Below are 22,667 nucleotides of genomic sequence, written 5' to 3' on the forward strand. Positions count from 1 at the left end.
TGTATTATTTTTATACACATAGGATATTAACTGTTTTTCACATAAAAAGTTAATGAAGATCACATTATCATTACCTAAGGCAATTACTACATTACCCGAAAAGGCGGTTTCTTCTTTTTTATTTTTTGATAGGAATATTCGTTTCCGTCGGAACGCATTCCAACATGCTTACCCACACATTCAGATATACTATCAATTTACTACCAAGCAGAAGGCTAGTAAATTTCTGTATTAATTTAATCTCATTCAAAATGCAGCGATTTGCAGTTCTAGTTATACTGTTTTCGAATACCCTCGGAAATGTACCACTATCTTTCAGAACAAAGGATCAGCGTAAGTTACATAAACCAATTTTTAAAATTGATTTTTGCAATAATAATATTCTTATAATATAAAAGTAATTAGAAACTTATAAAGTTTATGAGGAAGTTCTTCATTACTTTAAACGTTAAAGGTAATTTATTCAAAACAAGTAAAAATATATGATATTGTTGATTGTCGTTTTAAAAGTCGTTTCTATATAACATATATTTTAACAGCTTTTCTTCAATTCAATTCTTCACCTTTAAACTGCGCGGCATAACTGCTCACTTTGCACGCGGTGTCTATACCGTTAAAATAATCACATTATCTTTCACATTAAAATAACTAACTTGTCTCAATAATTATGTACCAAAATATTAATTAAATATTTCAGATAATAAAACTTCGAACGAAAGTGAATCCTCAGCTTGTGATAACTTTTACAAACTTTCTTGTGATCAATGGATGAAAGAAACGACTAAACCAGATTATGAACCACATTGGAATCATTTTATATCTGCTTCTTATCAAATTAATGAAAAAATACGTAATATCCTAGAGGATGATGATCAAAATGGAGTAATAAAGGAAGCACAAATATTTTATAGATCTTGTATTGATTTTCAGGAACAAGAAACTTTTAATTTTCGAGATTTAAAAGTTATGTTGGCGTTATATTATAACAAATGGATGAATAATGAGCAACATATCGATTGGGTTGAAGTAGCTATGGGTATCACCAAAACTTTTAATATCAATCCAATTTTAAAATTTTATATTAATATTGATTATAAAAATACTAAACAATATATTCCATATGTAAGTATACAAAAAGTTTTATCTCATGTTTTATTTTAAAATTCAGCAATAATTCTGGCTTTGTTTAATAAGGTTTTTTGGATCTTGTTGTAGATAGAGCCTGGAAATCTAATATTCCCATCAGATCTGCTGTTAAATACACAAATTTACCAAAAAGAAATAAATGCTTATATCAGGTGGATTTCGAGGACTTTAAGATATTTGTTTACCTCTATACCTATTAGTCCAATTAAAATTGTAGAGTTCGAAGTGACTTTAGCCCAGTTAATGTCAAATAAAATGACCGTAGAACGAAATACTACTAAACATTTTTCAGACCGATTTAACTACAATTTTCAGAAATCTATGAATAATATTTTATTATCTAACATAGCAAGATTGGAAGACCATGATTTAGTTGTGATTAAACACTCCACTTACTTAAATGACGTGCTTTTCTTGCTTAATACTATGGATCGTCGATTTATTGGTAAGACTAACATGTGTAAAGCTATTCGGAATATGTTATTGATAATTCCTTTTTATTCTGGCAGCAAATTATCTCATTTGGTACATTGCTAAAGATTTCTCTAGAGATATTACAAAATATATGAAAACCCTTAATTTTCTTATCGACCAAGCAGTGTTAGGTGTCGAGAAAGATATTCCAAGAGATATCGAATGTGCCAATAAAGTACTTGATAATTTTGAGTATGTAGTGGTATCCAAATACCTTGGGCGCTATTTTGATAAAAATGTGTTAAGTGATGTTCAAGAAATGGCTAACGATATACATGAAAATTTTCATATGTTATTGCTTAATAACTCATGGTTGAGCGAAGAAACAAAAAGATTATCATTAGATAAAATAAAAAATATACATTTTATTATTGGATTTCCGAAATGGATCAGCAATAAATCTGCTATTGAACAATATTATATAGACGTAAGTAAACTATTATTTTTTAAATGATTCATTTGTATGGAGATATAAAAATATTAAAATCATTGTAAGAAATGTTAAAGTATAATACCAGTATTTTACGTTTAAATAAGGGACATTATTCTAGATTAGAAACCTCTCAGATAACCATCTGCTGAACATTTTAACAATGAAACGGTTCAAGGCGGTCAAAAATTTACGATTATTTGGGCACTACGTTGACGAAGCGCTGTAAGTTATAGTTTTCATAATGAAAAATAGATGAACCTTCGATTTTTTAGGTGGCCCTCAAATGTATTTGCTGTCAATGCTTTCTACAGTATTTTACAGAATTTAGTATGTAAGTTAGGTCCTACCGTTTTGTGTTAAAATTTTTATTGAACTTAAGTAAAATTAGTCATTCCTTTAGGGCTATTGCAAAAGCCCTTTTACAGCGCTCAGTGGCCGAAGTAAGTAGATGAAATAAGAGGTTTTTTAAACTAATTTTGTTACAATTTAGGATGTATAATTATGGGGCCCTTGGCAGCTTAATTGGTCATGAAATCTCGCATTCCTTGGATACAACAGGTAACATTTTTACACCACGAAGTTGCCTACCCTAATCTCCTTCATTAGGTAGGAAAGCAAATTCAAATGGTACTATATTAAAGTGGTGGCCTAATCAAGATATTTGGAAATATAATAAAAAGATCCTTTGCTTCAGTCAATTTTATGACAATAAAATCAAACAACCTTTAGTAACAGGAGAAAATATTGCTGATAACATAGGATTGGATATAAGTTACCAAGGGTATATTGAGTCATATTTTTCTAAGTTAGATGAAGTATTTTGGGGAAATCAGGATAGAAAGACATTTTTTATGCATTACAGCCAAGTAATTATTTCTACATAAAAATATATTTAAAATTTAACTTTATATTTTCAGATGTGGTGTGAGTTTTCTAATAATAGAGACTTGTTTAACGATGAACATACTGATGTTGAAAAGAGAGTCAACCAAGCAGTTACAAATAACAAATACTTTAACAAAATATATCATTGTAAAAAATCTATAAAACCTTTGTGTAAACTTTGGTAGTGATCAATAAAATTTTTAAAGCTTTGCATTATTTAAAACACGTGTATTTAATATAGAAATCGTTTGACAAAAAAATCTTATTCAAAACACTATATATTAACCAAAATCACAATGGGGGCAAAATAAGTTGAAACAAACACAAAGTCAAATTTAATTCTCAAAATATGTTCTATTAAAAATATTACTTTACTCATTTAATATACACTTTGTGTAAACTGATGTTATTATAATTAATAGAACATTTTATTAAGAACTGGTAATATTCTAGTTAATGTAATAGTAATACAACAAAAGAATCGAGAAAATATGATAATTTAACTAGTCTTGAAAATAACTAAAAGCGAAAAATATGGCAGTGAACAAGTTTCTTAAAAAATATACTATAATTTTAATAAAACCTTCTGAATAATATTATCTTTTGTTGTACTACTTACTTTTGTAAAATTCTAAAAAATATTTTAAACTGGAAAATGTTTTACACAGTTTCAACTATTAAGAGTATATTTAGTGATGTCCTTTTAAAAACTGCATTTTTTATTAGGAAATGGATACCCTTTCTTATGTCAACATATGTATTTACATATGTACATAATTTTATTATTGCACTTGTTTCTCCAGCTCCCTTATCTGAACTAATAAATCATTTTTTCTATTAATTTTAGCTAATTGATCAGGTTCAGGTTTAGCTAAAGCACCACTTTTTACTTTTTCTTCCAAAGCCTCCACTTCTCTCAATCTTTTTTTCAAATTTTTTAGCTTTTTTGCTGGATCTATGGTTTCCTGTGGTTGAGATTTGGTAGGAACCTTTTCAGTTTCCTTCTGTTTTTTTGACTTTTCCGATATCTTTGTACTTTCTAATATCTTATTAATTTCTTCAATTTCTACAAAAACATATTATTCCATAAGTAACATTACCTACCAATATTAATGCACTCACTGTTCTTGGGTTTTTTTTTCTGTCCTTTTTTCTCTTTATCATCCTCTATGATGTAAAGTCCAGGAATAGTTCTTTGAGCAACTTTACCTGAAGGTAAAACAACAGGTTCTTGCTTTTTAGCCATAAATTGTTTACCTTTACTTTCATACAGAGGAACCTCCTCTTGAGGGACATATCCCTCTTTTACTCTTCTGGCTTTTCTCCAGGTGCCATCAGGTCTTTGAGAAGCAGGAATAAATTGCTCCCCTAAAAATAAATAGTACTCTTTCTTTTATACATATTCATATTATCTAAACTATAATAATAAAATATGGACATACCATTTTCTGTGACAATATTTGCGGCGTATGTTGACATGTTAATATAATTATGAATAAAATAAAAAAGAATATTTGAACTAATACTATTTTATGTCTTAAACACTATTCCATAACTATATAATACTTGTATTTTTTAAATATTTCTAATATCCAATATGTTTTTGTGTGTTTATAACGCTTGAAAATTCAGACTTTTTCTTGGTTAGAAAATCAACTGTCATTTTGAGTGACACCTATACATAATATTTGCAAAATTATGTTTACTTTAATAGGATCCTGTTTTTGTTTCCTTGGTAAATTTGAAAATAAGAATAAATATAGAAGTTGATTATATTGTCATATTTTATAACGATAACTATACACTTATCAGAATTTGGTTAAATAATTAAGTATATTAAATGAGTGAAGAAGAAAATGTCGATGAAATTACAAATACCCAAGAAGATAAAGAAATTAACAACAAGGAAACCGTTCAAACGGTGGAGCCAAAGAAAATTGAAGCTGATTTTAAGACAGAAGATTTCATAGTGACTGATTTCGAAGATGACAATGTAACAGAAGTAAATATGGACAATGGAAATAAATTAATTTATATAGATTTTAATCAGCGTTTATCTAATGGTAACTTTAGGGATTTGATAGTCATGGTAGGCGTAGAACTTCCAGCGAAGAGAAACTGCATAAAACAATTAATGGGGAGGTAGATCATGAAAAGGCACAACCTGTATGAAGTTAAAAAACATTTTAACTTTTTTAAACTATTAAAAATATACTATAGGTAAAAGGGAAAGCTATACAAGATGCTGATGAGCTGAAGTCAGATTTCTTTGAAAAAGTTGTGGATGTGGATGCGGAGAAGAAAAAAGTAATAACAGAGGTAAACTATTCTTTTAATGATATAAAATGCTATGATTAGCTTAATTTTATAAAAGTACTATTTAATATTCGTATAAAAATTGTTTATATACAATATATTTTTGTTTATATTTAAGATAACTGGAATGACTACAGAACCTGAAGAGACTGGTGAGAAACTACAACCATCAGCTTCGGTACGATTCGCTGGTCAGTGAGTTATAATTTTTTGTGTGTTTAAATGTTGTTAGTAATAATTACAGAAGAAACACCAATGGAAACAATTTCTAAAAGGTCTAGCGAATCAGTAAATACAATAGAAGAAAAAATGTAAGTCTTAGAATTATTAAAAAATTGTTTTTTTATCAACTTTTTATAATTTCAAGTTTTTCATCACATTTTAATTTTGTAATATTTTCTTGTTCCTTCAGGACTACTGAATCTCGAATGCGATCAAAATCTATTGATACAGCAGGTGATTAATTTTTACTATTCTAACTACAAATATGAAAAATGCATATAATTAATTATATTCTTAGTTTTACCTTTATGTATATGAGTTTTTAATATTATTTATTTACAGCTTTAATCGGATCTTCCATAAATATTAGTTCGCCTGAAGGTAAGTTTCTATGTTAATTATTTATAAAAGAATTAGCTATATTATTAATAGAGCAAAATAAAATGATGCAATCAATGGATACTAAGAGGAAATCCAGAAAAAGTTCTGATAACTTTGCTCCGCGAATTATGACTGTATCTGCTGAGGATATTTATGAAAGCTTTGATATGTCACGGGATACACATGAGATTTTTTTCGGAGGTATTTTCCTTTTTGATACAGATATATCATTCTTTTGATACACTATTTTTTCTGATAGATATACCGGAGGAAGAAGAGGAAGAGATTGTTGAAGAAGAGGAGAAACGCTCTATTCTTGATAGAACTCCTTTTTACGAGAAACATGATAAATTAGTAGCTGAAATTGCAATGGCAAAGATCAAAAATTATATATTGCATAAGAAGTTGTCAATGTATTTTAAAAAAAAGAAAGTAAATTGGTCCATTTTAGATATATAAGAAATAAAATGAATGGAACAATTATGCTTATACTTTATTCTAGATGGATGATGTAACGAAGGAAGCAGACGTTTCATATGACAATGTTAGTAAATATTTCTTAAAGTTGGAAGCATATGGCAAACTAATTGAATTGGTGAAAGATCAAAAAACAACCATTTCAGGTGAACTGGAGTTAACTAGAAAAGAGAAGGAACAGAAAGCTAAAGAACTGGATGAGCTTTTTATTAAAATGCAAAGTCGCGAAGGTGATGTTGGTTATGGATTGATCTATTCTAAAACAGGAAATGCAATTCCAGAAAAAGTAAGTGTAATAAAGTTTGCTAGTTGTATATGAAGCAGCATTGGGACGAGAATAAAATTACGCTTGTATTTTGTAGCATGTGGAGCGTTTACTTTCAAGGCAAAGTAAACAGATGAATCAAGTTAGTTCTATGAGGTTGAATTATATTAAGTTGAAGGGTATGGTACAAGAAAAACTTGATGCCATGGACGCATTGGACGAAATAGCACCGGGATTATTATTAGCTGATTATGAGCAGCTCAAGATTGATAACAGGAGCCAAGCAGATAAAATCGAAGAAAAAGATGAAGAACTAACTAGACTTCGAGTCAAATGTGCTAATAGTATACAAGTATAATATTGTAACTGTTGGGTTTCTTAAATACAATAAACTGTAATGCTTAGGTGTTAGCTCATCTCCGAGAAAAGTCCGCAGCTTTAGATAATGATTTAGCTGACCTTACTTGGGATCGTTCTAATATAGAAAGGGAATATCAAGAAGTATAACAGTTATCGCGAAAGTTCACTTAATTATAATAATTTCATTGACTCTAGGCACGCACTAGATTGAACATTTTAAAACAATCAAGAGATTTCTACAGAAATGGTATATCAAAGCTCAGAGATAGTTCGGGACTGTTAACTCAGCCTACTTTACTTAGGGACATGGAACATGCAATAAAGAGTGTTGAGGTTATAAATATAAATATTATCCGGAGCAATACTTTATGAAGAAATTTTGATTATGTTCTTCCTATTTAATCTTGTAATAATAATGTTGCAGAAAGAGTCCCAGCATTTACAACACATCAAAGATGAATATCGAAAACGAGCCAAGAATATCAAAGTTATAAGGAAGAAGATAGAAAATGTGGTGGAAATGCGCAAACATTCATTCAAAAGATCAACAATGCGTTTACGTTCTAATGTAAAAGTTAGAAGTAGTCTTGCCAACATAAAGCCAATGCTTTATAAGTCCAGGCCGACTTTGTATATACCTACAATTGATAATAGTGTTTTTGATGAACTGAAGACCCTACCTCCAAAAGTGACATTTTATAGGAGTGGAAAGAATACATATATCACAAAAAGAAAAGGAGGCTAATATTTTAGTATAGTAATTTTAATATACATATTATTATACTTTTAGTTTTTGTAATTATCAGTATGGAATTTTAGAAAACAATAAATATCCTACAAATTAGAATTACTTTTTTAATAGTGTATATTCCACTTTAATAAAACATATTATCGATGAGTCCTGAATATTACAATAAAAAATGTTTTATTTCATAGATTCAAGTCTTACTAAGTTTTGACTTTGAGAATGTGAACCAGTGAATTTTTTTTATCTATTTAATCAATCAAGTATAATAAATAAAACTATATAAATTTAAAGGCTATTATTTAATGTAAACAAATGAAAAAGGATGTATACAAAAGTAAAGGAATGCAAATATTCTTAAATAATAACACATAACTAAATAAATACCTAACGGTAATAATAAATACTTGAGATCACATGAAAAATATGGAATGCTGTGGTGATTTAACTATCTTAATGTTACAATATTTGTAGATCAAAACATTTTTTCACATTTAAAAAATCACGATTTCTTAATTCAAAATCTAGGTATTAGGTAATATCACTACCTCCCTCATTATCGTTCCCTCCTCCCTCCTGCATATGCTTTTTAATACTACCTAAAATAGCGTCTTTAAAAATTTTACTGTTCCTTAAATTCACTATCAAATCATCAGTTGGCCTTTTATTTCTTCCATTTTGTTCGATTTTTTGGTAATTAGGATGGCCCTCAAAGTTTTTAGTGTCTTCTTCTTCTATTTCATGTGCGATTGATTCTTCTGGCTCTGGCCTAAATTTCTGCAGAATATCATTGAAAATGGGTGCTATGTTTAGAAATTGTGAGCCAATAGTGCGTTCATAGTTCAGTTTTTGCTTTTCTATCTCCAAGCGCTCCTTTTCTATTTCGAGATTTTCACGTTGTACTTCAAGGATATCTTTTAAAATTTTTGCTGTGTCTAAAATATAAAATATGTAAAAATATAAAGTGGAAACATTGTTAGTTTTTAACTTACCCGAATTTATTGCAGATAAATTTTGATGAGAGGAACTAACTGCAACAGTTTTTTGAACTAAGCCTGGTGTTCCATTGGATACTGATTGAACTCCATTAGGAACACCATTCAGTATCAACAGAGGAAAAGGAATTGTTGAGTTAGTAGATTTATTAACAGATACTGGCGTACCCTGAATTTTTGACAAGCTGTTAGAGTTTACATTAAGAGATACAGTTGGGGCGGTATTTTGTACTTTGGATACGCTGACTGAAGGTGTATTCATTAGATTTTGGGCGATTTGTATTCGTGGGTAGGTAATTGGTGTTGTAGAGGAACTGCTAGTAGCTGGAACTGACGGTTTCGGAGCTATTTTTATTGGACCCACTTTTTCATCCTCTTCTATGATTAGTGGCGTAACTGTGGCTGGCATTGCAGGAGTTTCTTCAAATTCGTCATCAGACCTAGTGAACAAAATGTATATATATATATATATATATATATATATATATATATATATATATATATATATATATATATATATATATATATTTGAAGCTTACAAAACGATAATAAACCAAACCTTAGTGAAACTTACCCATTACTGTTAGAAGTATATGATTCAACATCGTCGTTAATATCGATGTCTTCTATTTCTTGTTTCACTGTTGTTTCACTATTAACTTCGCTGAGTAAATTGTGATTGTAGACCAAGCTTTGTCTTATAGAGTTTTTCCTGCTCAAAATCTCATCCATAGCTTTGTAATGAGGCCAATCAGGATCCACAGTACCGATACCTGTACCTGTAGTCATTGACTTTTTTATTCTATGGTAAAGACATTTTAAATTTCTAATTCTGGTCTTAATTTCGTCTGGTGTTCGATAAAAGCCATGTTTTTGCATATTAGCTGCAATTAGTCGCATTACCGGTGCCTTTCGATGTGTTAGATAAAGCTTGTTCTGAACTGTAGGGCTACCCCAAAGTTGTATCAATAGCTTAGTCTCGTCTTCACGAAAATTAGTAGTCCGTTTCTTCGGGACATTTTTGAAATCCATCTCCCTAAAAATAGTTAAACTTGCTTTTAGACTTGTTGGATTCTGATTATTCTGATAAAATTATTTAATGACGTAAAATGTCAATTAAATTATAATTTTGAAACTATAATACAATATATAATGAGATATTACAGTAAATTGCAGAATTACAGGTAGAAGAAAAATAATAAAGAATATATACATTTAGTTTAACAGTTCTCTAATATTGAATACACAGGTATTTAAAAAAAAAATTTATTGGTCATTTTACTTATTCAAAGGCAATAGGTACTAAATTTTAAGAAGGAATATACCTGTAGAAAAGTTTTGGGTTTACGCAGGTGGATCTCACTATAAGATAAATATGCGAAACAACATCAAATTTACAAGCCCTGTTTAGTTAGGTCATAGACTCGAAATCGTATTATTGTTGTGTGCTATAATTTGGCAAATAATTTTTATACATTTAAGTATGTTGAGATGTATTATTTTTAAAATATTAAAAATATAAAAGTTATTTATATTAAAAATACAGCGTTTTCATTTTTAAAAAAAGGCAAAATGTGTACTTATTAAACATAAATTGAATAAGATAAAATTGAATATATGGGATATTTGATAATTCTACGCATACATACCTTGGCTTAAGTCAACTATAACGTTATCATAAAAATATTGATAAAAAACACAACAAAATTAACTGATGGTAAATTAAAAATAAAACACTATCGGCGAAATTCGGCTAGCGGGCAAAAAAGTCGGATCCGCTTGCGACACGTACTGAACTATGGGGTGCTCAACCACCCTACTCAAATGGGATCGATACTTACCCTCGTTCATGCGCAGAACTTCATCCTTCCGCTTAAGTAGGACGGTTGCTTTGTATTCTTCGTCTCTGTCATAAAAACATAAACTACAATCGCCTTCTCTTTTTGCCGCAAAACGGTTTTGCGAACTCCGTCTTTTTAATTGGTGAAGGTACGAGGCGGGAATAGGCTTTGGAAGTCAGCTGTTTACTGCGAAGTAGCCCGAACCGAAACGGCACAGAGGACGAATTCGTCCGTTTTTTATTCCATATTATTCCCACAAAGGGTAAGCTATATGAACCCGCTATAATGATCACAGGCCGTAGTCGTTGAGAAAAATAATATTGGTTGATATAGTATTGTTAGGTCTTCTAGCTTATAAATAACTCCAAGTAAAACTTAAATAAAATAAAGACCGCAATATTATAAATTGCACCTTTTTGGCGTCATTAATAATCATTGATAAAATAAATAAAAAAATATTTTCAAACACAAATAGATGCGAATATCTTTATAATGACATTGGAAATTAGCCGGATAAATTTTCCAAGTATGTCCTCGCAAAACTGGAATGAATATCAATAAATTATAAATATGCTTCTTATCTATTATGATATGAAATATTGTTAGGTGTTAGGAGGAAAATTTATTTATATCTTTAAAACTTCATTTGTTTATACATTTAAAGTATTAATGGAATATTTTCAACAACTGATACAATAACAAGTCGTTTCTATTAAGTTCGAGGAAACAGTTTCTAGTATTAAACTGTTTCTCGGCGAGATATAATAAGCTGTTAAAATAGATATGTTTTGCTTTATATATAGCATTAAACGGACTAAACGGTGGTATGGAAAGGGATCAAATTGTGATCAAGGGATTGTTAGTGAAGAAACTAAATTACTGCCACAATTAAGTACTCATAAAAATTGGCGTAAAAAAATTGGTAATGTACATAAAAATCAATTAATTTTTATTATTTAAATTATTTTTTTACAAAGGGGTGTAAATAATATAACTTATGAATGTAAATAACAGTTATCAGTAGCTTATAAATTTTATATAATTTAATTTGATTTATAATAAATCATTTAATTAACATTATCTTTTTCACATATTTTTATTTTACTTGAATATGCTACTATTAATAAATTTAGTAAACGGTTCTATCGACTTCTGTAATTTGTAACATTATATATAAAATTTAAAATATAGTTTACTATAACAATATTCATTAATTTATTCATATAGTATATAGTTTTAGTAGATTCTGAGAGATGGAGCTTTAGGTATTTATGTTAGAATGCTTGGTTATTTTCCTTCAAATATAGGAACATTTTTGGAATTTAAAATGAGAAATTGGCTTATATAGTTATTTTAAAAAAATGACCAGAATTAGAGCATTTTTATTTTTATTTTTTTTAAATTATGGAATTTATTTATTTTATTGTTATTCGTATTGAATAAAGCATTAAAATGTATTGCAATACTGTCATTCAGTAATTCAGTCATTATTGTACATCTATTTCTATGAATATTTGAACAATTTTTGAACATCTATACATACATACATATTTTGCGGTATTTATAAAATATATTTTAAGCCGAAAACATTTACTGGTAGATTTATTTAATCACTATAAGATGTTGATTTTAATAATTCACAATGTAGATAGAAATATGCAAGGAATTGTGCTGTTGAGAAATACTAGGAAGAAAAATCTTAATTGTTTAAATAAACAAATACAATTATATTTCGGATATTTTTTTGCAATTCCTAAGAATATGAATATGTTTTCAAGTAGTTAGCGTTTATTAAATATCTGAGTTTTGTCGATGTTTCCGAATCAATAGTATAGGTATATGGCACTAGGTAATAGATGGCGTTGTGTGATATGTTTTGTGGCGACCGCCACGACCCTTTAGGCCACCACCAATTCACCATCAACAACTACAAAGGTTGGCAACGCCGGTGGATTGGTACCATGCAGTTCTGGAGTATAAAAGGCCATCACGACGACGTCTCGCTCTCTTTTCTTATCACCGTCCCCCTGTAACAGTACCACTTCCACAGCGCTACCGTACTTCCTTCACCTTAACCTAATATCCTGTCCATTCTCCCATCGACCACATGTATCAATCGTAAGTTAAAATAAACAACTTTGATTCAATCAGTCTTTTTAGTTCTCGTGCAAATTCCTTCCAAAGATAGTAGTGAGTGTTCTGACAAATAATCGCAGCGGCAGCCACACATTTCGACCGATTGACCGACTCGACGAACATTCCTACAGTTTTATTTCAAAACAACTTTGTTGTACCTTTTGTATAATATTTTATAAGATATTCTTTTCTTGTTTTTAATTAATTTTTTCAGTAATAACATTTTGTTGTTGTTGGTGTTCTTAAACTGCAAGATGTCGTCTGTCATGATTCCCAAATTTTTCATTATCTAAACCTTCTCCATTTGGCTTTATTCAGTTTGTATTATCACAGTTAATCTAATTTATCTAGATAGGCCTTTCGTTAATATTTCTTACAATCCTGTGTTTCATTTTACTTCAAATAAATTTTAATCTAATATCATATAATCATCTCTCTAGCTTCAATGTCGTTAATTTGTGAATAATCTTACTGGTGACTGCTTCGTTGCTTCTCGTTCGAGGAATAATTCTACAATAAAACTACTACTCTATAATGAAATCAGTTAAAGTAGGTGTAATATACGGAAGTGCCTTTTTGGGTCAATTCTTTAACCACAATAAATGGACAAAACACCTGACATATACAAAATATTTACTTATTAATAAGGTGTTGAGCCACTGTTTTATTTTAAACCAGCTGCAATTCTTTGAGGAATAGTACCTGAATAGTTTTCAACGGAGTGTGGTCTCATTCTATTACTAAAATATCCATCAATTGCTTCTAATCATTAAATTAGGGAATTGACAAAAAACACGGAAAGCTAGAAGAGTATGATATAAAACCAGAAATGCTGTAGACAAAACGATATTTAATAGAACTAGCAATCAGACAAATCAGAAGATTAAGGTATATATAGTATATTCAAAGTTTTTTTAGTAATGCGTCGTGGATATTTGTGACGTCGAAACATTACAGTGTTGTCACATCAACTCTGAGATTTAGTTCAGTTTGGCTTTGACATAAAAGAAAAATCTAATCTAAATAAAATAATTGAACAAAAATGTTATCAAATATGATTTATTTTAATATTATAGTACATCTAATACATATATTATCGAAGGACTACAATTGTCTTAAAACTACAATTAAGAACACAGGTATAATAGTTTGTAGGTGAGATTTGTTTCGTTTACATTTAACTCTTTTCCACGCCATTCATGAGGTAGAGTTTCTAGGCGCGTTTTTTATGTAATGTTATCCCGCTGGAGGCCTAATTCACCTAATTAACAATTGTATATATATATAACATATATAACATATTTACTTTTTACCTTTAGTTCTTGTTTCCTTCGATGGAAAGTTATCTTGGTATACTGTATTTTTATTTCTTCTGCTACTACGTGTGTACACCATTCTTGATTAAATTAATCACTGAATTCTGTCTAATGCATTTACCATATCTACAAAACAGTTAGTATTCATTGTCTCCTCCTACGTTCTAACCTAATGCTTATGTTTAATTTTGAACAATTACAATCACATTTGTGCACACAAATCTTTCATGCCCTACAATACCATTTTCTACAGTTATATTCAATTAATTATGTGCATACTTTTAGTTGTTTCCACTCTCATCACTCTGTCTCAGGAATTTCCAGCATTGCATAACATTATCATATATCCTGAAAGTTTCCTTCAGTCACTTTCACTTTACGACTCACTGTCCAATTCAATCACTAAACTGTTAATTTCTAATCTGTCTAAAACATGTTCACGATTCTACCATTTATTAATGACTTCCTTTGTATGTGTTATCGAGATCATCCAAACCGAAGGTGTTATGGTTGACAATTCTTCCTTCCAGATATCGAAACAGTTTTTGATGGAATATCCTTCTCAACCAGCAATATATCTGCAATTAACTATTAATAAATATAATGACCAACAAAACCCAATTGAATGCTATTGTAACTTTTACTTTTTTCCATCAATTTTTGTCGTCTTTACACTTTTTTTGTTACTGTCTTGCCAAGGGTGCCACAATGAACCATTTTTAAATATTCAAGTTTTTTATATTACTTTATGCCATTAATCTAATTCTTTTTAAGGTAATCTCTGGAAGTTCGATTAAACATCTCCGAGGGTTATCTTTACACCATTTAAACTCTATGCTCTGTAAGAGTTATGAAAGGATGTCTTACATCCCTCAAAAAGGTGCATGTCCCTAATTTTTTTATGTATACTTTCCAGAGAGACAATATTCTCTAAAATAATTTTATTAAATTATGTTTCTATCGATAAAATAGTTTGTATACTTGCTGTTCTTATACATTTCGTATATTTGGTCTCGAATAGAGCAAATATCAAGATGGTCAAGATTCGTCAGCCACTTTATATGTAGACGGGTTTTCTTGGGTGAATCTAACCTATTATTCTTCATTTTATTCAAGCGATGTTATTCACAGTACCCACAGTAATATTTAGCACGGTAGTAACCATAACCATAACCTAAAAACATTTTCAATTAAATTGTAGGGACTTATATTATTTAATATCACCAATAATTATCTCACTAACGGAATTTACCGGCAAAAGGGGGCCTCCGTTATCTTGTTCCTTTTCGAAATAACCTACTAAAGTCTCAATCAATTTGCGACCCTGAATATCTATTGTTTACGGCATTTTCAAACAAAGTAATATGATATATTACGGAGCGATTTAAAATTTATCAAAATAAAGGGATAAAATAATGTTTGCCGGTTTATAAACTGTAATAATTATAACTAATATTTTGAATAATTTAGCGTACATCTGACAACCGGACGGCTCTTAACTCTTACCTATAAACATTTATTATTATTGTGACTGTATAATTAACTGTAGTTTTTAGATATACTATAATGTTAAAATAAATTATATTTGGTAACATTTTTGTTCAATTATTTTTTTTGTATGTCAAAGCCAAACTGAATTAAAACTCAGAGTTGCGGCAACATTGTAATGTTTTGACGTCGCAAATATCTACGACGCATTACCGAAAAAACTTTGAATACACTATAAACTGCTTTGAAAATTATGTAAGTGAACCAAGTCTGGAAGCAGACAAAGATTACTCGCTACGAAAGGCCACTCGGATATTTAAAATACCAATTATTAGAGCCTGTTAAAATGATCGAAATGAATGGGTTCGATGCAAGGATGAAATAGCTGAATTATCGCAAAACATTTACAACGGATATCATGTTTATCAGTCCGATGTAGCTGTAAATCGGATGTTACCAACGGAAGTTTCCACAGAAATTGACACAACCTTACCCCTATAAAGGCTCCGGGAATTAATGATATTTCACCTGGGTTATTGAAAGAGCTGCGAAACGAAAACTAATAATCATGTTGGCATATATATTCAATACCTGTTTGATACTGAAGCATGTTCCGGGATATTTTAAGGTTGCTCGAATAAGGCGTATTTCGATGCTACATGCGATATCGACCAAGTGCTTAGAGTAACAGCGGTTGTTGAAAAGACATTCGAAGAAAGTAAATACGGTCCTGCAATATTCCTGGACGTCTCACCAGCTTTTGATCGTGTATAGCATTTGGGACAAATCTACAAAATGAGTAAATTGCAACCACAGAATTATTGTCGACTGCTGGAATCATATCTTTTCATCCAGTGTTTGAGTCTCGCATGAAGGGGCATTCTCAACATTTAAACCTATTTCAGCTGGTGTTCCATAGGACAGTGTCTTGGTATCACTCTTATATCTGCTCTATACTGCCTATATCCCAACAACAAAAGAAACTGTACTTGGAACATTTGCCGGTGAAACAGCTGTCATAGCACATTATATATCTTTGCCTTAGGCTGTAGAAAAAGTACAAGTAGCGGTCAACACGATCTACAAATGGACTAAAGACTGTAAAATACAGCTTTATAGCTCCAAATCTCTCCATGTTAATTTTGCATTGCGGCGAAATAACAAAAACCTAATTATATCACTTGATGCATGCCCGATTCCTTAAGCAGATATAAATAAAATTGAATATTTGTAATCAAATACCCATTTGTATTTGAATTACATGTTTTAATTATAACTAATTCAAATATTGCCTAAGCCTATTTGTGTTGAATCTCAAGAAAGGGAGTTTGTAATCATCGTAGATAATAATTAGCCATGAACAATACTTATAATGCCATATTTTTTGAGTTTAATTTAAAGAAATAGTTTTTTTTAATTAAAAAACGGTACGAATGAATTCTAACACTGAATAGATGCGGTGTTGATGCGCCTATCATTTAGAATATCAATCCGCAGTCAATAACTCATCAACTATCGATTACTATTCCGTATGATTGAAGTTTTGCCTTTAAAAAACGACGATCCGGTAATATTAATGCAATCCGATCGACATTGAATATCAGCGACCTCTAATACATACGGTAGAAAATAGAAACGGACAGGATATACGACGTTTCCTTGACCTAGTGCTTTAACAAGCGTTGACTGTCAAGCATATCAAAAACATTTTCGATCAAAGAGGAAAAATCGATTTTGTTAATATTGCGAACGTCGACCAAGCGCACAAAAAATACTCATTTAATCATAAAAGGATCGGATCTGCGGTTAACATTTTAAATTGAATTTCAACAGTTGGTAAACAGTTTTTTAAATGCGGTATACATAACTGAGGCGCAACTATACCAATTTTTATAAATATGTTTTAGTATTTTGAAGGCACAATTTTTAAATTCTGAACTTACTGTTTCGCAGTAGTTTAGAACTGAACTTACTGCTTTGCTTATGTTGTACTTAATAACTTACTAACATTGGATTATATCTAAATACGATACGATATAAACATATTTAGGTCTCATATTTGCTGACGTATAAATATTTTCAAGAACTTTTTATTTATTTGCTATTGAATTTGAATATATTATATATTAAGATTAAGATTACATATTAAGTTATTCTATAAATTCTCGGAAAACCATCTATCCGCCAATAATAGCCAACTATTAAAAGTTTAGGGTAAATGCATATCCACCATTGGTTTTATCAGGTACATATAAAATTATCTATCTACTACATGTCTGTTTATATATTGTTTGTTTACAGAAACTCAAAAACTTATGAAGATGTTAGTAGTAATAAAATTCAATTAATCTACCAAGTTGTGCGTATGTTGTCAATGTGATGTCTCTACATAAAGAAGTCTTACAAGAAGGTAATAATTAATATAACTGGATAATTAGTAGTAATAAATACTACTTTAAATTGTAAAATATCCCTAAAATATTTGCAATACTTTAACTTTTTAGAACAATCAGTGTTCAATCATTTTATAGTAGAGGAATTATATATTTAAATTTGATTGCCTTGTTAAGAAAGTATTTGTTATGGTGCCATCAATTAAACATTTAATTGCTACTTTTAGCGGATTTATTAACTTAAAGAAATCTATTTTGTCTAAATTTACAAATAACTACATTTGTTTAACAAATCTTAACCAAGATTGCTTAAAGATTTTTGTTGGATCTATTAGAGGTCATAGAGGTAGAAACAGCATCCTTCCCCTAGTATGTTCGAGAAATTTTTAAAAGGGCTCATCATTTCAATTTTTTCACATCATTCTCCCGGAGAAAATTGTGAAGAAGATGAACATGTTAGATAACTTATATTCTTTTTTAACGGGAGATCTAGTACCACTTCAGGTTGTTAAATCACCAGTTGAGTCTATATTTTCAGTTCCAGAGAATTTTGCTCTGAGGAAAACAAAAGTCTAATATTGTATTTTAGTCTTATTTCAGACTATTTAACAAAACTTCTGAAAAAGAGACAACATGCAATATTTGTCTATATTCTATATTAAGTAGTTCCACAGATTAAATACTCTAAAATCTAAAAATTTTTAAAAAACATATAAATTTTTAGTGTTTCGACTGTCCAATGCATAATGATTTTCAAGACAAAATTTTAAGTTATTCTGAGGTTTGATTGTATTTTTGGTTTAATGAAGTTAATGTAATATCAACAGGAAAGGATTTAAAGTTTACCTTCAATATATCAAGATAAGCTAGAACTCTAATAGATCCCATAAAATTGATGGCACTAAACATATATGGGAAGGCTTTATAGAAGAATTATAGATATTTTAATATTGCCTAGAATAGAGTTCATAATTGTTTTTTTTTTGCTTTTTGTTTATATATATTTATATTATTTACACTTATGTATATTTGTATAGGATTTTATTTTAATAAATTAATTTTAAAATTTAAATTTGATTTTTATTTAAATGCTATTGGCCAATAAATGTGACGTCACAAAATAATCAGGGGAAATGGCAGACCAATCAAAGCAAAGTATTCTCCTTACAGGTTTCTATATAACTATTTTAAACTAACCAATCAAATTCGCGTTGTCAGCGCCGCCAATGATTGGACTAAGCGAAACTTTGCCCCACTACTTACCATTGCAGTTGCACACCCCTGATCTAAACAAAAACCATAACCTACAAACAACAAACATAAAAATGGACGCCCATAGAAAATGCTGATTTCAAACAATTTGATCGACCAATCACATTTCATGTTAGTGCCGGCACCAGGAATTTAAACTAGCCAATCACAATTTGCGATCGCAGCGCTACAGTTGATTGAACTAAACAAAACATTTCCCCAAGGTCGCCTATACCGTGAAATTTCTATTTTTTCTATGTTTGTGAATTATAGCATTTTGAGTGAAGCAACTTTTGTTATTGTGAAAAAAATGGATAAAAACTCTGTGCAAAGTGGGTGCCGCCCCCGAGCTCACTTTGGACTAAAAACAACGACGAGTTGATGATTCGGAGCAGTGTTTGAAGATGATAAAGTGTAATAAACCCGAGTTTTTGCGTCGATATGTGACAATGGATGAAACATGGCTCCATCATTTCACTCCGAAGTCCATTCGAAAGTCATCCGAGTGGACTGCACACGATGAACCCGCTCCAAAGCGTGGGAAAACGCAACAGTCCGCTAGTAAGGTTATGGCATCTGTATTTTGGGATGTGCATGGAATAATTTTCATTGACTAAGGAAGGACTTGAAAAAGGAAGGACTATCAATAGAGACTATTACATAGCGTTATTCGACTGTTTGAAGGACGAAATCGCCGAAAAACGGCCGCATTTGAAGAAAAAGAAAGTGCTGCTTCACCAAGACAATGCATCGTGTCACAAGTCAGTGAAAACGATGGCAAGAATCCATGAATTGGGCTTCCAATTACTTCCTCATCCACGTATTCTCCATATCTGGCCGCCAGCGACTATGTTCTGTTCTCAGATCTCAAAAGAATGCTAGTTGGGAAGAAATTTTCGTCGAATGAACAGGTGATCGCCGAAACTGATGCCCATTTTGAAGCAAAGGACAAATCGTACTAAAAAAATGGCATGGAAGAATATCAACATTGAAGGGAATTACATTGAATAAAACAACTAATTTTGCCAAAAAAATGTGTTTTACTATGGTAGGCCGGGGACTTTTGATATATATATATATATATATATATATATATATATATATATATATATATATAATTATTTTAATATAATATATTTAATATATTATATATATTATAATAATTAAAATATAATATGGCCATACCGTGTAGAAAGAACGATGTTGATTTAGCAGCTATCCAATCATCCGTCTTTGTCCATTTGTGTACTGTTGCAATATTTGGAATCTGTGTGCCGGTCAAACCATGCCGCATCGACCTGAACAAGTGGTAGCCAGAAAGAGCTATGTCTGGTGAGTACGCTGGGTGCGATAAAACTTTTGTAACGTGTGGCCGAGCATTGCTATACAAGAAGAGAACTTCGATAGTCCTTTTTACACCAATAAGCACAATAAGAAATGCAACCGCGATGTTGAAATGAATCAATTACGTTTTCGTGATATTTTCGTTACTTTTGGATCTGTCCTATTGCATGTAAATGTCTTTAAACTGTTATTTAAGAGTTTGGTCCAATAAGTCTTGCAATTTATGGTCGTCGAACTTTGTTGGTCCTCTAGGCCAATATTTGGCATTGGCATCAAAATCATCACATTGAAATAGTTGAAACCAACATTTTAAAAAGATTAAAAAAAAAGCAGCGCTATATCCTCCTGAAACCCATGTAATCTAACGTAACACATGGGCTGAAAAGTACCAGGCATAACGAAAAAAATGCTTTTTTTTTCAAAATTGGCTTTATTTATCAATATAATCTCTATCAAGTGCCACAAAATCATTCCAGTGTTGCTCTAAATTTCAATACCACATTTTGATCTGTCCACCCAGATGAGGTTCGTTTTGATTCCGGAGTGAAGTGATGGATCTATGTTTCATCAATTGTCACATATCGACGCAAAAATTCCGGTTTATTACGTTTAAACATGGCCAAACACTGCTCAGAATCATGAACACGTTCTTGTTTTTGGTCAACAGTGAGTAAACGTGGCACCAACTTTGAACATATCTTTCCCATAGTCAAATGCTCATGTAATATAAAATCAACACGTTTTTTTGATATCTTTACGATGTTAGCAAACTTACACAACTTCACTTTTCGATAATTCAAAACGATTTTGTGCATATTTTAAAATGTGTTCTGGGGTTATCATCTCATTTGGACATTCACAGCGTTCTGCATCATCGGTGTCTCTACGACCACGTTTGACCACATCAAAGCCAGCAAACCAACATTTTATTATTATTAATGATGAAGCGGAGTCCGTATAATACTTTTCAAGCCATTACTTCGCTTGAACGGTATTTTTTTCCCATCAAGAAGCAGTATGAAATTAAAACACGAAAGTGTTTTTGATCCATTGTTTTGAAAATAAAAAAAGTAGTATCACTCTTAGCACCATAACTCACAAACATATGAGTAGAATATCATACATTTTTTATCATATTATATTATCATAGTTTTTTTTTGAAGATCAGTACTAACTGAAAAAGTGGTGAATGCAATAAAACTAGCGCTATCTATATGTTAGGCCCGAGACTTTTCATTCCATGTGTTATCAGAGTAACGTACTATGATACATTAAATGATCGCGATGTCATTGAAGTGTGTGAACTTTTTTATTATGTTTATTACCATCCGACCTGATTAAACGACTTATTAAATAGGTTTTAGAATAACATTTGACTAGTAATTAAATTAAGTTTGATTTTAAGTTTGTACAGGAAATCATTTATTGAAGAGATATTTGACATGTTATTATATAATGTAAATCACATAAGATACTAATTGTCCATTGGCCAGATTGTTGTTTGCTAGAAGAATGAAAAATTTTATACCAATAGTACTGGATGTAAAACTGTTCTTTATATAGAGAAATGTCAAAACCATCCAACTTAATAGTTAGGTTAGATTGTTTATCAGTTGTATACAATTTCACCGATAGATAACGCATATCAAAATATGTACAAGCACCTTACAAATATTTTGTATATTTTGGAGTGCAAATTTCAAAAGGATTGACACTATGAATTGACACTTGAGTCTACCGTCTTGAGATGGTCAACAAAACATGAAAATCTGATACCTGAGTTAGTATCAGTTTTGAATTATTTCTAAACTGGCAAAACAAAAAACTCAGGATATTATTGTGTCAAATGCATTCGGTTTACAGTTTATTTGACAGATTTAGTTTCTCACGCTTGGAAATTCTTTCGTGGGAAACGATTTTCATCAAACGAAAAGATTCCATTATTTCCCAAAAATCAATTCTTACACTTTTTTACGAGCAATCGGGATTCGGAAAACTGTAGGCTTTGTATTCACAACACGACGGTGAATCGAACTGATGTCCAAGAACTATAAATATTTATTTATTAGAACAACAATTTAGTCAAAATATTCTGAATTACATGGAGATTCCTTTTTACCAACGAGGGTTTTTTGGACTAGAGCTACTGTTTAACGTAAGTTCTGAACCACGATCCTTGGCATTAAGCCTACCGACTGT

The 22,667-nt window shown here is 30.5% G+C and overlaps 5 protein-coding genes across 13 annotated transcripts in view; 3 read left to right on the forward strand and 2 right to left on the reverse strand.

Annotated features, from left to right (window-relative positions):
• The first annotated feature begins 30 nt into the window (after positions 1 to 30).
• Positions 31 to 3,161, forward strand: LOC143197869 (neprilysin-1). 7 transcript variants are annotated; one of them, XR_013006100.1, is made up of 10 exons: positions 31 to 333; positions 698 to 1,122; positions 1,216 to 1,591; positions 1,656 to 2,047; positions 2,172 to 2,275; positions 2,326 to 2,384; positions 2,442 to 2,493; positions 2,544 to 2,611; positions 2,748 to 2,834; positions 2,971 to 3,161. XR_013006100.1 is itself a non-coding variant. In XM_076406639.1 (10 exons), exons 1-10 carry the CDS (start codon positions 165 to 167, stop codon positions 3,121 to 3,123), a joined length of 2,058 nt encoding a protein of 685 aa, XP_076262754.1. In that variant the 5' UTR covers positions 31 to 164; the 3' UTR covers positions 3,124 to 3,161. The 7 variants fall into 7 exon arrangements, 6 of the variants coding, with proteins under 6 accessions (XP_076262754.1, XP_076262780.1, XP_076262764.1 ...); XM_076406639.1 differs by having other exon boundaries at positions 2,660 to 2,919; XM_076406665.1 differs by having other exon boundaries at positions 2,660 to 2,834.
• Positions 3,155 to 4,557, reverse strand: Pym (Partner of Y14 and Mago). Its single transcript, XM_076406810.1, has 3 exons — positions 4,381 to 4,557; positions 4,061 to 4,306; positions 3,155 to 4,004 (listed from the first exon to the last, which is right to left on the reverse strand). The coding sequence occupies exons 1-3, from the start codon at positions 4,415 to 4,417 to the stop codon at positions 3,721 to 3,723; spliced, it is 567 nt and encodes a 188-aa protein (XP_076262925.1). The 5' UTR covers positions 4,418 to 4,557; the 3' UTR covers positions 3,155 to 3,720.
• Positions 4,558 to 4,648: 91 nt separating this feature from the next.
• LOC143197897 (cilia- and flagella-associated protein 184) lies at positions 4,649 to 7,806 on the forward strand. Of its 2 annotated transcripts, none has more exons than XM_076406698.1 (14): positions 4,649 to 4,940; positions 5,012 to 5,104; positions 5,159 to 5,257; positions 5,373 to 5,445; positions 5,499 to 5,565; positions 5,667 to 5,710; positions 5,819 to 5,857; positions 5,909 to 6,058; positions 6,117 to 6,289; positions 6,360 to 6,620; positions 6,697 to 6,951; positions 7,005 to 7,100; positions 7,155 to 7,292; positions 7,384 to 7,806. In XM_076406698.1, exons 1-14 carry the CDS (start codon positions 4,779 to 4,781, stop codon positions 7,702 to 7,704), a joined length of 1,971 nt encoding a protein of 656 aa, XP_076262813.1. In that variant the 5' UTR covers positions 4,649 to 4,778; the 3' UTR covers positions 7,705 to 7,806. The 2 variants fall into 2 exon arrangements, with proteins under 2 accessions (XP_076262813.1, XP_076262821.1); XM_076406706.1 differs by having other exon boundaries at positions 4,802 to 4,940; positions 4,989 to 5,104.
• A 204-nt stretch (positions 7,807 to 8,010) lies between these two features.
• Positions 8,011 to 10,758, reverse strand: LOC143197817 (uncharacterized). Of its 2 annotated transcripts, none has more exons than XM_076406602.1 (4): positions 10,541 to 10,758; positions 9,274 to 9,735; positions 8,697 to 9,139; positions 8,011 to 8,639 (listed from the first exon to the last, which is right to left on the reverse strand). In XM_076406602.1, the coding sequence occupies exons 2-4, from the start codon at positions 9,729 to 9,731 to the stop codon at positions 8,236 to 8,238; spliced, it is 1,305 nt and encodes a 434-aa protein (XP_076262717.1). In that variant the 5' UTR covers positions 9,732 to 9,735; positions 10,541 to 10,758; the 3' UTR covers positions 8,011 to 8,235. The 2 variants fall into 2 exon arrangements, with proteins under 2 accessions (XP_076262717.1, XP_076262710.1); XM_076406595.1 differs by lacking the exon at positions 10,541 to 10,758 and adding an exon at positions 10,349 to 10,503.
• A 550-nt stretch (positions 10,759 to 11,308) lies between these two features.
• LOC143197914 (sialin) overlaps positions 11,309 to 22,667 on the forward strand; it is a 74,655-nt gene continuing 63,296 nt past the window's right edge. The window contains exon 1 of the mRNA XM_076406730.1: positions 11,309 to 11,462. Coding sequence (XP_076262845.1) covers positions 11,324 to 11,462 — 139 coding nt within the window. The 5' untranslated portion in view covers positions 11,309 to 11,323. The remainder of the gene's footprint in view (positions 11,463 to 22,667) is intronic.

Source organism: Rhynchophorus ferrugineus, unplaced genomic scaffold (genome assembly GCF_030347505.1).
Source record: "Rhynchophorus ferrugineus isolate W39M unplaced genomic scaffold, kcgeb_rfMv2 rfM1, whole genome shotgun sequence".
Classification (NCBI taxonomy): domain Eukaryota; kingdom Metazoa; phylum Arthropoda; class Insecta; order Coleoptera; family Curculionidae; genus Rhynchophorus; species Rhynchophorus ferrugineus.